The 14,318-nt window shown below is 42.2% G+C and overlaps 1 protein-coding gene across 1 annotated transcript in view; it reads right to left on the reverse strand.

Annotated features, from left to right (window-relative positions):
- Positions 1 to 458: 458 nt before the first annotated feature.
- DIMT1 (DIM1 rRNA methyltransferase and ribosome maturation factor) overlaps positions 459 to 14,318 on the reverse strand; it is a 177,820-nt gene continuing 163,960 nt past the window's right edge. Inside the window, exons 10-12 of the mRNA XM_086960681.1 lie at positions 13,282 to 13,345; positions 11,875 to 11,981; positions 459 to 3,726 (exon numbers count right to left, since the gene is read on the reverse strand). Coding sequence (XP_086816807.1) covers positions 3,684 to 3,726; positions 11,875 to 11,981; positions 13,282 to 13,345 — 214 coding nt within the window. The 3' untranslated portion in view covers positions 459 to 3,683. The remainder of the gene's footprint in view (positions 3,727 to 11,874; positions 11,982 to 13,281; positions 13,346 to 14,318) is intronic.

Below are 14,318 nucleotides of genomic sequence, written 5' to 3' on the forward strand. Positions count from 1 at the left end.
TCCACCAACTGTAGGGCAGCAAGCCAGCACAGCACACATCACCACCTCGCAAGGCCCCAGAGCAGCCTGTGTGTCCATTTACCGCCGGCCATAGAATTTGGTGTGGCCGCCGCTCTCCAGGCACCAGACCTTGGTAAGTAGGCAGTCCCTGACAGTGCGTTGCAGCCGCCCTCCGTCCGCTACAGAACTGGTCGGCCAGGGTGTATGCTGCCTCCCCTCCAGGACCCAGTCAGCATAGGGAAGTGGTGCTGTGGCGACCTCAGACGTGGGCCTGAGCCGCATTGTTAGCAGTGCCATCTTGGGTAGCATTGCGGCGTGATCTGCCAAGATTTCAGGGTGTATGTCAAGAAACAAAGGTTCTTGTGGGAAGAATAGCGTACTATATTGGTACTACAATGCGCAATGGCAATAACAATGGGTCATGTGGATTTCAGACAGAAAGGAGGCCGAGTACAGTGTGATTATTTACAGTTTATGTCAAATTTTCCAACGATTTGGCAGATATATACAACAAATAGTGCTTAGTGTCCCCAGTGTACATTGGAACGAAAAAACTGACTGGTGACATTTACAGTTTGGTTTCCATCATTCAGAAAACGACCAGTTATAGTTCTAACAATTTTTTCAGACACTGTATTCAGTAATCAGTGCTGATACAATGATTCGTTTTTCATTTATGTTGACGGCGTTTTGACCCTTCCAAGGATGCAGGGTCTCTTCGGGACCTAATAATATATTGATATCAATTTCAAGGATGTCCATTTTAACACTGGATTGCAGCAGCTATATGAAGAAAAATGCAGAGAACTTGTCTAAAATTGAGATACGAGCAAAGCCTGATAGGATTACATCTAGAGTTGTGATAGACTCCTGTCCCTTTCAGACTCCAGGAGTTTCCACTACTCATGGTGTATCATGCTAGCAGCTGCCTCCCCTTAGTCAGTCCATTTTTTTGACTCGTTTGAGAAGTATCGCAGAACACATTGAAATCTACCACAAAATTTCACTTTATTCTACTTCACTCAATAGCTCTATCTTACAATTAACGACGAAACCAGGTTTGTTGAATTTTACAGAGATTTATCAGTTATAACGCCTTCTCTCTTGGTAAAGGGAAGAACCCTTCCACTGACTCACACAAAGTGTGTATGATGTCTTCCCCTCCTCACATTTTGTCTAAAATTTTGAGTTTTGCCTAAAAATATCATTAAAGGACAGAGAAGGTAGCAGGCTACAAGGTAAATTAAAGGACACGAGTGCCAAAGAAGAACAAAAAGAAAACTGAAATGTCCTCAAGATAAAGTCTAAATAAAGGATCCAGCCTCTCGCAAAGACTCCTACAGAGGGAGATCTGGAGACATGAGGTCGAGTAAAGGTAGCAAGATGCATTATTACCACTATTCTCAGCGGCATTCCTATTCGAGGTCAAAGATCACGACGTTGCATATTTTGGTCCCGACATTCATTGTCAAAGACAGGATTGGAATCCACAGTTAAGCATTGTCGCATGCCCGGGAAACCAATGATGTCAAAACCCTAATCACCGGCGATACAGTCTACATCCCCACAGAACTCTCTGAGGGTGAACTGTGTCATATTTCTCACTAGCCTAAATATTGATACAGAGATTCGATGTTGCTCGTTACTCCTGCTCAAAAGAAAACACTACCACTCACACCTCAAGACTCCTCTATCATCAGGCCTTCCAGGGTTTGTCATACCACCACAATACCCATTAAAAGTTCCCTCGCAAACTCTTGATCTGCCTCCACCACCACGAATGGTCTCTTGTTCGAGATCCCTGTCACTGATAATGGAGAGGCAGGGAGCCCTGCACTTACCAAAAGCAGGATCTGCTTGTATACCACCTTTACCTCGAGGGAGGCTAGATTCTCCAGCTATACCACAACTGATCCATAATCTAGCCGACCACAAGGTCTTAAAACTTTAAAATGTGATTGACAAGTTTAACTTGTGATTTGAAGCGGCAGAGGTATAAAAAGGTTTTAACTATTTAAAGCCTAGTTGGCCTTAAAGGGTTAAAACGTTCTGCAAAACTGACTCATGGAGGCTCCAGGAGCCTAAAACAGCACAGGAAACTGTTAATCACATCTATACAACGTAAGTCTATAAGGCTGTGCTTTTCCTCAATTCTTAGACTTGGTGTCATCATTTTATTCAATATATATGCAACAATACAGTAATGAAGTAGACTTCTCTGCACTTTGGCTGTCTAGATTTAATCTACAATCTAGCCTTGGGTAGTCTCTTGCAGGTCGTGCAAATTGTATAGACATTTGCACCCTGGATGTCAATGTATTTATTTATTTTATTTTCAAAGTTTTATATAGCGCAAACAAGATCTTCGCAGATATCAGAGCGCTTTACATAGAGGGGTACATGAGGGAACATAGTAAAACAAGTAATTTATGGACAATTATTATTTTGGGTCCCTACATGCAGTGGGGAATTACTATAATATTTATGACTTCAATGATGCAGAATCAACACTACAATTAACCACACGTTTTATTTATCTATATTCAAAAGGGGTAGAAACACTAAAAGTACAATACCTATCCTAATTTGTATAATAAAAACAAATGATGGGATTGCATAGTTCCAGTTTTGCACTTCGGAGTTTCAGCAGGAACAAATGAAGGTAGTCTATGTTGACATTTCATTTCACTGTATACAATGAGTAAAAAATATTAATAAGAAAATTTACTTCAATCTTTTCACTTAGAAGAGGAATCATTTCGGAATCTTCCTGTGTGTTTCAGAAGTGGACATTTCAACACAAGCTTCCACCAGATTTGCACAGAATATAGTGTGTTTATTTTTATTAACTTACATTTTCGTAATAACGTCACATCATTTGTTATTGGCTTTATTAACCAATACACTATGGTTCAATGGACCCAAAGTATACAATCATGTTGAAAGAGTATGTCTTCCAAACGGTGTATGCATTTCAAATATGGTGAAATTTGATACTAACATATTTGACCAATTTGAGCAGGAATGAGTTTCAAAGAGAAAACCATGTTAAAAGTAGCTTAAAAGGATCTTCAATAAAAGCTCTGATCAATTGCCTTCCCGTGTGTGATATGTGCATTCACAGAATATTCAAGATTTGGAAAACCATTGCTTAAAAAAAAAAAAAAAAAAAAAGACGGAGAAAATACGTAATTTGAATTCACCATGGCAACTATTTTGCAGTTGTAACAATAGTGGAGCAGCACCACTGCTGAAAGTAATTTTTCTTCTTTCTCTCTCCCACAATTCATCTAGGTTTTACCTGCAATAATTTATGTGGAAAAAAGGTTCCCCCGATTTAGTTTTGCAGCTCCGTACGAGGGGTAAAGTGCCTTGTAAAACTCGATGGAATTCCATTTCAAGTGTATTTCTCTGTTTGTTCTAATATATTTCTGCTCTGTTCACAAAGCCAGAATGTTGTAGGAAACCTTCTTCTTTATTGCACCTTCTAGGGCATCGTATTGTATTGCCTCTTTAAGAACAACAAGGCACAACAACCTTCTAATAAATGTCCTGTATTCAGAACACATTTTTGTTGGTAAACGGTCATCCTCACAAAAAATAATATTTAGATGTTCCCACTATCAAAACAACTTCATAGGTTACTGCTGATGTAATTTGTTTCCAATATAAAGGTGCCTCCTTCAGGAGAAATGGATGCCTTCGGAGTTGAAACCATGCAGAAGTCTGAAAAACAGAACACATTGCAGTTGGGATTAGGTCGCAGCGTTATTTTACTGTTTTTATATAGCAAGAAATCATTGGCAATAAGCCCAAATCGGAACATTTATTTTAAGAGTCCACCCTACAGCACTAAAGGGCACATTCCCAAAAGAACACAGTTTAAGATAGGCAGTGTCTCTCTGCGCAGAAATCCCAAAAGGTAGAGAGATGGAAGCATCTGACAGTACCAGACAGGCATGACAGTTCGGCTACTGATACTCTGTAACATTCACCAAAGACAAGGAATGCTTAGTCTTAATGAGTCACACCCTTGAGGAATAATAGAAATGTGAACGGGTGCCTCGCCTATAAAAAATAGGAGTAAACGTTGTGGGTTAAACTACAGAGGATAAGGAATGGGTCTTAGAACAAAGTCCATTTTGGCTTTGCTGCTCAGTGAAAAACTGAATTCCTAGGAAAAAGGAGCTTATGATCTCTCGGTCCTGGGAAGAGGAGAGGCAGGTCTGCAACCCACAAACTATACTAGTAATTAAGAAATTAACCCGAGCACAAACAAACATTAAAATTTAGACAATGCATATGGTTAGAAAACAACAAATTGATTTCAATCCAACGGTGGTTTCTTGTGTTTTTCTTTTTAATTAGGAGTTCTACACAACGCAGCCAGCCGACACGTGTTTCTTCAGAGATAGAGTTATCTCTGAATCTTCAGGGCTGTGTGGCGCGTTCAAGCTCCGTGTGATCCCTCAGCCGGTGATATTTCCAACCCCGTGGGGTCTGAGTGTAACAGACGAGCGGCTTATACGCAAGCACCGTATGCTGAATCAGGCCGAAAGGCATGAAACATGAAAGTAGTGAAGGAGCAAATCCGAGTGGGGGGTGCTCATTTGAATAGGTAATAATAGTCTAGCTAGTATTTAAAACGGTCCAAAACGCCAGTACGGGCACACCAATAGCTGATAAAGACGGAAACCGTGGGTCAGTATCCGAAAAGTATCCAAATAGTGTAAAAAAGCAGCTACGCGGTACACGGGTATTGTGTCTGTAAATTATCACGGAGTGCAGCGATCGTATCCTGGCGGCTCCACCTCAATCCATGGACTCCAAATGAGCACCCCCACTCGGATTGGCTCCTTCACCACTTTCATGTTTTATGCCTTTCGGCCTGATTCAGCATACAGTGCTTGCGTATAAAAAGAAAAACAAAATCAATTTGTTGTTCTCTAACCATATGCATTGTCTAAATTTTAATGTTTGTGTGGGCTCGGGTTCATTTCTACTGTACAAGTGACAGGGTCTCCCAGTCCAAATTAAGGGGTTATTAGGATTTCCCCTTCCCAGGCTGCACCACACTACACTGTCTTCATACATTTACGAGAACCTGCTGGGCGCCACCACGTCCTGGATACTCAAATCCTACCTCTTTTGCCACTATACTAGTAATTAAACTTGTAGTCTGACCAGAGAAGAGAGGTCACTTTTAAAAGTATAAAGGGCAGACTTGTATAGACAATTTCAGATAAACTATTAACGTTCCAGCTATGTAGACTTCCTAAACTCCAAGGGGGGAGCATTCAACATCAAACAGTTGAGCAAAGAACAAATCAAGTAACTAGTGTCCAGAAGTCTAATCGCAAAAGAGCACACTACGCTCATCCCCTTGGAAGCACCAGATAAAGAAAGTGGGGCGTGGCTATAACAGTTGAGGCCCAGCAGCTTAAGGAACATGGCCCAGGACGCCACTGAGGGTAGGCACCACCATGATTCAGAGTGTCTAGGTTGTCATTACTGACGGAACAGGAACGTGTGCATAAGACCTAGAGATTTCAGAAGCACAAACCACTCAAACATCAATAAGCTAAACTGCCAACTGGTCTGGACAGACGTAAAAGACTAGCAAGAAGGACCTTTGGCAGAGAGTGGAGCAGAGGGGACACACCAAGTGCTACTTCCAAAATAATCCATTAGAGAAACCAAATGAAATCTCGAACTTTTGTCAGTTCAAGGACAGTAGCCAATCAAATATGCGGTTCTTGACTCTCTTGGTGTATTATTTATTGCCTACAATAATTTATATTCGGTTGTTACTAGATAGACATATGAATCATTAATATATTTAATAAGTTACGTTCTGCCAAAAGTATCACAAGTACAGAATACATATGTTTGTGTTAACCCAATAATACTTTTTGTGTAGTGGACTTTGTTGATATGCTACACATTTTGCTTTTAGAGAGAAAAAAGATGAAAAAGTGGTCTATACAAATAACCAAGAACCAAATGTAGGAAAGGGCCCTTTTCATATAATTACCCACCACTTTTTGCACCAAATGCGGATGGTTACGACTCTGATAGTGCACTGGAGTCTGTTGCACAGAACCTGTGCTCTTTCCTAAAATGGTTATGGGTGACTTGGTAATCTCAAATTGGCAAAGACGTTACCACCTCTTGAGTCCCTAGTATACGGTACTGGGGTACCCAGGACATAGGTGGTAAAGGGGTTCCCAGGGCTGCAGCACGGTTCTGTGCCACCCTGGGTGACCCAAGAGAACTACTGACCGCAGGTCTGCCATTGTAGACTGCAGGAGCAGGACAAACTGCCTGAGCTCAACTGTGCCTTCATCATGTGAGGCCCGGTCAACTACACTACCTTTAAATATATGCCTGGCACCCCTAAGGAAGGCCTCCCCAGCTCAGAAGGCAGGGTACAGTATATTAAAGGCGAGGACATATAAGTGCAAGCCTATATGTCCCTATAGTGGCGTTTCCTACTGGAAACTACTGTGTTAGCGGTATATTAGATAACATGGGCTGCCACAAGGGCATTCTCCAGGTTGGCAGCTCCATTATGGTACTGCCAAAATAGGTCTTGTTTGGTATCAAACAACATGCTTTCTCACCCCTGACACACATCTCAAACCCTGGGTGACATGGTATGCACTCAGGTGGCACCTTAGAGGCTGCCTACCTGGCTGCCCCAGCTTCTCTGCGCTCTGGCTAACCAGCCTGTGCTTTACCACGCCTGGTGCCGCTAAGACAGGATTCTGACCCCCTGGCAGGCAGTGTGATCATTCCCAGGAGTCAGGAACAAAGGCTTTGGCAGGAGGAGGTCACAACTCCCTCCTACTAAGCAGGCTAGTGAAGTGGCACATCAAGTTGGTGAGCTTTAAAGGCTGCACCACCTATTATATGCATAACCGCTGAGTTCCAGTGAAGGAAACAGCACATGTGTACCCGGGAAGTTAGGAAATTTACTATGCAGGGAGGTGTACATTCCTAGAAGGCTAGCCACACTTCCAGGGGGAGCCGCCTGGTCTATACATCACAATTGGATTCATACCGTCTTTAGGAATGGCAGAATAGAGAGTTATAGCTAGAAAAGGCAAACCCACACCCCCGATGTGGTCACATCAGTGGGATTACCTGCAGGGTCCAGCTGCTTATTGGCTACTAGCTCCCACACCCCCCAGTCTAGGATTTAAGGGAACCATCGGCACCAGAACCTCAAATCGGAATAACTTGCATTAAGGAAGGGCCCAGAAGAGACCAGTGTCAGCGTCACGAGGACTTTGGCCCACAGCATCAAAGTAAAAGAGGGATACTTTGTCCCTGTGGCAACAGATTTGGAACTGCGTGATGGGGCCTTGTCCTTGCTAAATCTTGGCACTCCCTGACCTGTGGAAGCCTGATATACCCTCAGACACCTCTGGAATAGTGGCGCTAATCCCCTGCAAACTGCAGGTTAAACAATGCTCTAGATCTGAAGATTCGCTGGCCACCAGGCCCTCTGAGGGATCGCCGAATCCAGATGGACTAGTGCATTGTTGGAACTGTAGTTCTGCCATCCACAAAGTTACTGGCAGTTACACGTTCCATTGGCCCACTGGACATCGAAGTTACTTTTTGCACTACTTGCCACTGCCAAGGCTTGTTGGTCGTCAGTCCAGCAACAGACCCCTTTACTCAACGCTGCCTTAAGTGGGAACTTCATCCGACCCGTGACCGACGTTGGCAACCACTTCGTTGCTGTCCTTTTGCATCTTTTTCCCCGTAGCATGCATCGTTTCAGTGGTAAAAGCAGCTCTTCCACGGCCCCAGTTCAGCGCAATGGACAGCCAGGACAAGTGCACCCGGGCTCCACAGGCCAGGTAAAATTGAACTGTTGTGGCTTAGTCATGAGACCCGCATCACCTTTATCCTACAGGGAGGGGTACACCGCAACTGGACCTACAAGTGACCGACTGTCACTAGTGTTTTTTCTCATTGACCACAATTTTCAAGTTTCCTGGTATTACTGCAGTGCATTGATTTTCTATTACTTCTAAAATCTATAACTCCGGTTATATGTATGCTATTTTGTTAGTTTCTGTGTATAAACGGAGATAAAAATACACTATTTTTATAAATTGGTGTTGGATTTCTCCCAAGTCGTTTCAATCGCTTATCGTTCATGTTGGTACTGTGAAATGCTAACCACGTTTATCTAGTAAAGCCTTACTGCTCTATGCCACTACCAGGTCTGAGCTAAGGATTTATTAGTGTGAATCCAAGGACCATCTTTGGGGTACTGTGATAGTATTACATGGTGAGGACTAACCCCTCCACACCACATAAAACTCCACTTTCATACACCAACCTATAATCAAATAACTTATTTTGGACTATACCAGGTTACTCCAACGAGTAACTCATGAGCTACCGGAAGCTCTCCAGCTACTAGCAAGTAGTTCTCAAGTGTGCCGCTCAATCTACTAAATTAGAAACCTTTGCTTGATTCAATTATTTTATGTAGCCCACAAATAACAAGGTGATATTTTTTTGTTCAGTCGTGCATCATTGGGGAGACTTATTACTCATATTATTACATTTGTACCAGGACGATTGCAGCTATGGCTGTCATGTATTAACCTTGGATAGGCATTCCAAATTGATTAAACCTTTTTTACAATTACTGCTGGCAGCCGTGCCTGATGCAATGAGGCAATCACTGCTGGTAATCTTGTATAGGGTGGCCAGTAATCTCATTTTGCCGGACATGGTCACTATTACAACACTAATAATATTAGAAGCTTGGGATCATAACCAAGACACCTTCCAGCATGGTTTAGTCTTGGTTCTAAATAAATGGAAAAGGCACAGAGAAGCCAGGACAGCTCTTTCCTTTGTGCAGTTTTTCAAAAGAAAACAATAAAGGAACATCCTTCAAAATTAAGGAAGGGCTGCTGTAACGAAGTAAGACATTCAAAGTAGGCGTTTCTCTTTCAAAGATCTTGTACTTTTAATTAAATGCAAAACATAAATGGACGTATATAACCCAGATTGGAGTCAGTTGCACCTTGGATTGACATAATGTACAACGAGAGCTAGCTGCATGTCATCTTTTGTTACGGGCTTCCTTGTCTAACATTTGTACCAAGTCAAGGGAGGTCACTTATATCAACATGTAAACCATACCATATAGCGTGTTGGAATTTGTTTTACAAGGGTAACATTTCATGACTGACACACAGTTGATCAATTCAATTTGACTCAATTTGACTCTAGAAAGATTTCTTGTTTAGTGCCAGGTAGCATATCGGTCAATGAAAAAATGGCTCTTCTGAGTTTTTTACTTAGCTAATTCAATCTGAGGGGTCTCTCCAGGAATCGTACGAGGGAGCACGGTTGTGAGAAGGCAGGTACATGTACTCGTGTATCCTGTATATTGGATTTACTACCAGCGAAGCGGAATTGTCCGAATATACATTGAGTGAAGTCTAAGATGTGTATGAAGTGAGGTAACTTCTAACTTGTCTCAGATTTGGAATACTATGACTTATTGTCCATGGAAGGACTAGATAATGTTTAAGCCCTGATGAAGTCAAATGATGCAAAAATTAGCATCAGACGAAACACGTGTTGGCTGTGTGGTTACTAAAGGATTTATTTGAAGAAAATACCATTAAAGACATTGGAATACCATTATATTGGATTTGTGGATCACTTTTCTTCAACGGATACATCTTCTTTCAAGAAAGACATTACTCCTGCACTTGAGTGGAACGGTTCTTTATACTTTTTTTTGCAAAAGATTGCTGTGCTCTTTATTATTGTGGAGCTCAGGGAGATACCAGTGTTAATTAATGATCAACTCTGGATGGCGATTCAGAGTTTTCTGGGGATTGCATGGTAACCTGTCCCTTTTCTCTCTTGGAGTTCACTATATATACAAATCCATCTGTTACAGTTTTTACCATTTGCTGTGCGCCTGACCTTTGGCCTGGTTGCCAATTTTTCGAGTGTCAATTCAAACATAACTTTCCAGGATCATCATCAGGACAATGTTGAAGACATTACATATGTTGCTTCACTCAAAACTAGAACGATGGTAAACGGACAATCAATTTGGTGCTGTCAATAGGAAAAGAGTTGATCACAATGAGTTTATGACATTAAATGACCAAACTTGTGCATGGCCGAGAGAAGCTCAGGCTAATAACTTAGCTCTCAAAAGGCGACTAAGCAAAAAGCATTGTTCTTTGCTAGAATTAGGTGGTAACTCCTGTGTCTGGATTTTAGACTGAGATCAAACATTTAGGCCTCAAATTCCGGCTTCCACCTTAGGCCAAATCAAATCAATACCTGTCTAAGTGGGTAGTGGAAAAGTGCACATAAACTCTCTGGCCAAATAATCAAAAGGGCATTCCAGGTCGCTAAAACCTAGCTGCGCAGTTGCAGCATTTTCTGTGCCCGGCATCAGCAAAAATATGCATTTAAGAAAAGCCCCACTTGAGGAAGGTGTCATGTAGTACTTCCTCATTTAGATCTCCACCTGGGGAGTCACAGTATACAAGACTAATAGTTCCACTATAAACAAAAAGGTGCGATAGCAGGCAGCCTTGTGTTGCACTACAGTCCAGATCACAACACTTCAATACTGCACAAAAGGGTTATTATACAAAGAAACCTCAGCCAGCCTATAAACTTGGGGCTACATTAAAATGTAGATTTAGGGATAAGAACCATAATTATCCTGGTTTCATATACATTGAGTAATGCGTAACCTACCATGGTTTCAGCAAGGATATTCAACAGTCTAACTGCCAGGGCAGTTCTCTCTTCTGCAAATATATGCACATAGAGATCTATGGCCTTTACTTAGCTGTTGCTTTATTAAGTGTAATCAAATGCTGTGTACTCACAGTCGCAGTTACCTGGGTAATCAAGAAAGCTTCTTTGTAGATTTCTTACCTTTGAGCAGCCTCCAACAGCACTCACTACTCATAAATGCACTATGGAGTAGCTCTTCAACAGAATCCAACTTAATGTTTTCACACACAAAACGCTATGAACCCAGATATCACACGTTTTGCTCTTCATAACAATGTAATCAGATATGTACAATCTGGAGCCTTAACCCCTTATATTTTATGCCTTCTGCTTACAAAAAATAGTAAACAGATCACGCTCTTGTGGGAACTAAGGGCTAGGTGTAGGTAATTGACCGATTCGAAAATACCGAATTGTACCGATTCGGTATTTTCGAATCGGTAAATGCAATGTAGATAAAAAGTCGGTAAAAAATCCCGAATCGTGAAAATTCGGTATTTACCGAAGCGGTATTTACCGGTTCGGTAATTGCCATTCATTCCTATGGGCTTGGAGGCCCATAGGAATGAATGTCAATTACCGAATCGGTAAATACCGATTCAGTAAAATTGGGAAAGAGTCAAGGGTGGCAGGGTGCCACTTTGACACCCTGTTGCACCCCTGAATAGTGCTGGTGTGCACATGTGGCACACATACATGCCCTAAGGGCATGTATGTCTGTCACATGGCACAGGTGTATATGCACAGATTTGCATTTACACAGGTATTCGTTATTTACCACCAACTAATAGTTGGTGGTAAATAACGAATCCTTAAAGCACAAAAGCACTCTTTAAAGTGCTTCCTACATCTCATTTACCGATTCTGTAAATACCGATTCAGTAAATAAAGATTCGTTATTTACTGAATCGGTAAATATACCACCTACATCAGAAAAGGCTATTACCGGCCGATTGAGGCCGTTACCGACCGGTAATGGCCTTCCTACATCTGGCCCTATGTTCTTCTAATGAGATAATTATGAAGAAATTAAATAATTAATAACATCTGTGGTTGGTTTACCGAATAAAGTCATCAATATCCATTTGCCGTGAACGCTTTTCACTGAACCGGGTCTCTGTGAGAATGCCTTCTATTTTATCTGCAATGCTAAACTGTTCAGGAATCAACTGTAAAAAAAAAAGAAACAATAGATTTAATCACATATCTGCACAGCAAAAATGTATTTGCCAAGTTTTCTTACACTCCATAAATTTATTCTTCACTGACCACCTACAATACAAAAATGCCTGTCCTCACAAGGAATATGCTACTTACCAGTATGCATCTGTTCTTGGCATAGAGGGCTGCAGAGTGGTACATTATGAATAGATCGCCATCTGGTGTTGGGCTCGGATGATTGCACTTGTTTTTCTCTTCAAGAAGTCTTTTGTCGTCACGAGATTGGTGACTCCTCCTTTGGGTGCTAGTGCGCATGGGCATCGGCTCCATCCTTAGATTGTTTTGCCATAGTAGGGTTAGATGGAGTAGTATGATAGAATACAGATAGAAATGCCCATGTAAGTGTATCTAAATAAGATAGTGTTGGAACAGACACAGGTTTCCGGGGAGGCTGGGAGGGCATGTACCACTCTGCAGCCCTCTATGCCAAGAACAGATGCATACTGGTAAGTAGCATATTCCATTCGAGGCATATGGGCTGCAGATGGTACATTATGAATAGACTATGATCTCTTTGCCACTCATCAGAACGCAAAATGCCAAAACTTCGCATCCAGGTACCCACACCACCTGTCCCAGGGCAATGCGCTTTGGATAAATTGGTCCAACAAATTTGCTTACGCTTTTCCCCCTCTCCCGCTAATTCCATTAGTGGTTCGGAAACTGCAACAATATTCAATGACAATTATACTAGTAGCACCCACGTGGGCAAGACAGCGCGTTCGATAACAATACCGTCGAATTGGAAAGGGAATACGCACTGAATTATCACTTTTTCTCGAAGTCGATCCGGAGCGCTCAGATCCTCATCCGAATCCGATGGCGGAAAAAAACAATCTAAGGATGGAGCCGATGCCCATGCGCACTAGCACCCTAACGAGGAGTCACCAGTCTCGTGACGACAAAAGACTTCTCCAAGAGAAAAACACGTGCAATCATCCGAGCCCAACACCAGATGGCGATCTATTCATAATGTACAATCTGCAGCCCAGATGCCTCGAACAGCGGAGTTACTATTAACGGCATAAAATGCTGAATCAAGTCCATACCGACTAGTTTATACATTCATATCCTGAAAATGACCACTTCATCATACGTTATGAAATTATTAGGTCACATGCACACGGCTATTTAACAATATTTCTTAAGCATTTTAAAGGAAACCGGTGCATTCTTAGCCTATAAGGCTACAACAAACTGGAATATAATGAATTTGTTATTACCATTTCCTATTTTGCTCTTACTTACAATATTATGCAAAGAACAATGAATTCTGTAATTTTTCTCCAATAATTCTTGCACCGCACTGGATCTAAAAAACATACACAATGGTGATGCAGCTTTAGTTCAGAAGGTAAAAGATAAATACTGTCTAAGTGAAACAACTTAAAAAAAAAACTCTACACACATCAGTGGCATCGAAGAGCATTACCAAGGATGATATACAAGGCTGCTTACAATACACTTGTCCACACTTTGGGCTGGCCTCAGAAATCTTTTACTGTCTGTGAGATCTCATGTGATGAGGAATACAAAACATGGGGAGGTAATTGAGGTCAGCTCCTTTCACCCCTCGGTGTGTTTGGACCAGACTATTGCAGCCAGATTTGAAGCTACCTGAAGAAAGTTTCATTCACAATTTAGATTAGCCTCGGGAAGACTTTACTCTTCTCTGACCGCCAGGCATTTAATTGATGATTAGTTTTTTCTGACAGACTAAGGAGTATTTTCACTGCAGAATACAGACTGGGGATTGTGCCTGGACTGCCGTGAAATGAAATTAATTCGTACTTGTATAGTGCACTTATACCCTGAGGCGTCTTGGCGCGGTACGCATACCGCTGTGGAATCCTTCCTGGCTTTTCCCTGTGAAATGCCCACTCCTGGGCACCCCCAAGGTGAAGCCTGGCATCCCAGCACTGTTGGGGCCGTTGTGGAGATTAAGCAAGCTATTGCCCAAAGTTGCAGAGTGGGACCCATGATTAGAATAGGCACCGAGGCGAGAATTACCAGGTCCGAGGAAATTGATCCCAAGACCCCCGAGGCGGGAATTGAACCCTAGTCCCGGGCCAGACCTCTGCATCAGGGTCTGCCGCTCTAACTATTGAGCCACACTTCTCCACTCCTCCGTGGAAGTGCACTTTTATCACTATGGTTGAGACGCACACCGGACGATCCCCTCAAACTGCAGCTATGGATTAGTTACTTACCTGTAATCCTAGTTCTCTTCCAGGGGTATCCTCATCAAAGTCATAAGCATTAGAATATTCCCGCCCATGCGCGGG

Source organism: Lissotriton vulgaris, chromosome 3_1, assembly GCF_964263255.1.
Source record: "Lissotriton vulgaris chromosome 3_1, aLisVul1.2, whole genome shotgun sequence".
Lineage (NCBI taxonomy): Eukaryota > Metazoa > Chordata > Amphibia > Caudata > Salamandridae > Lissotriton > Lissotriton vulgaris.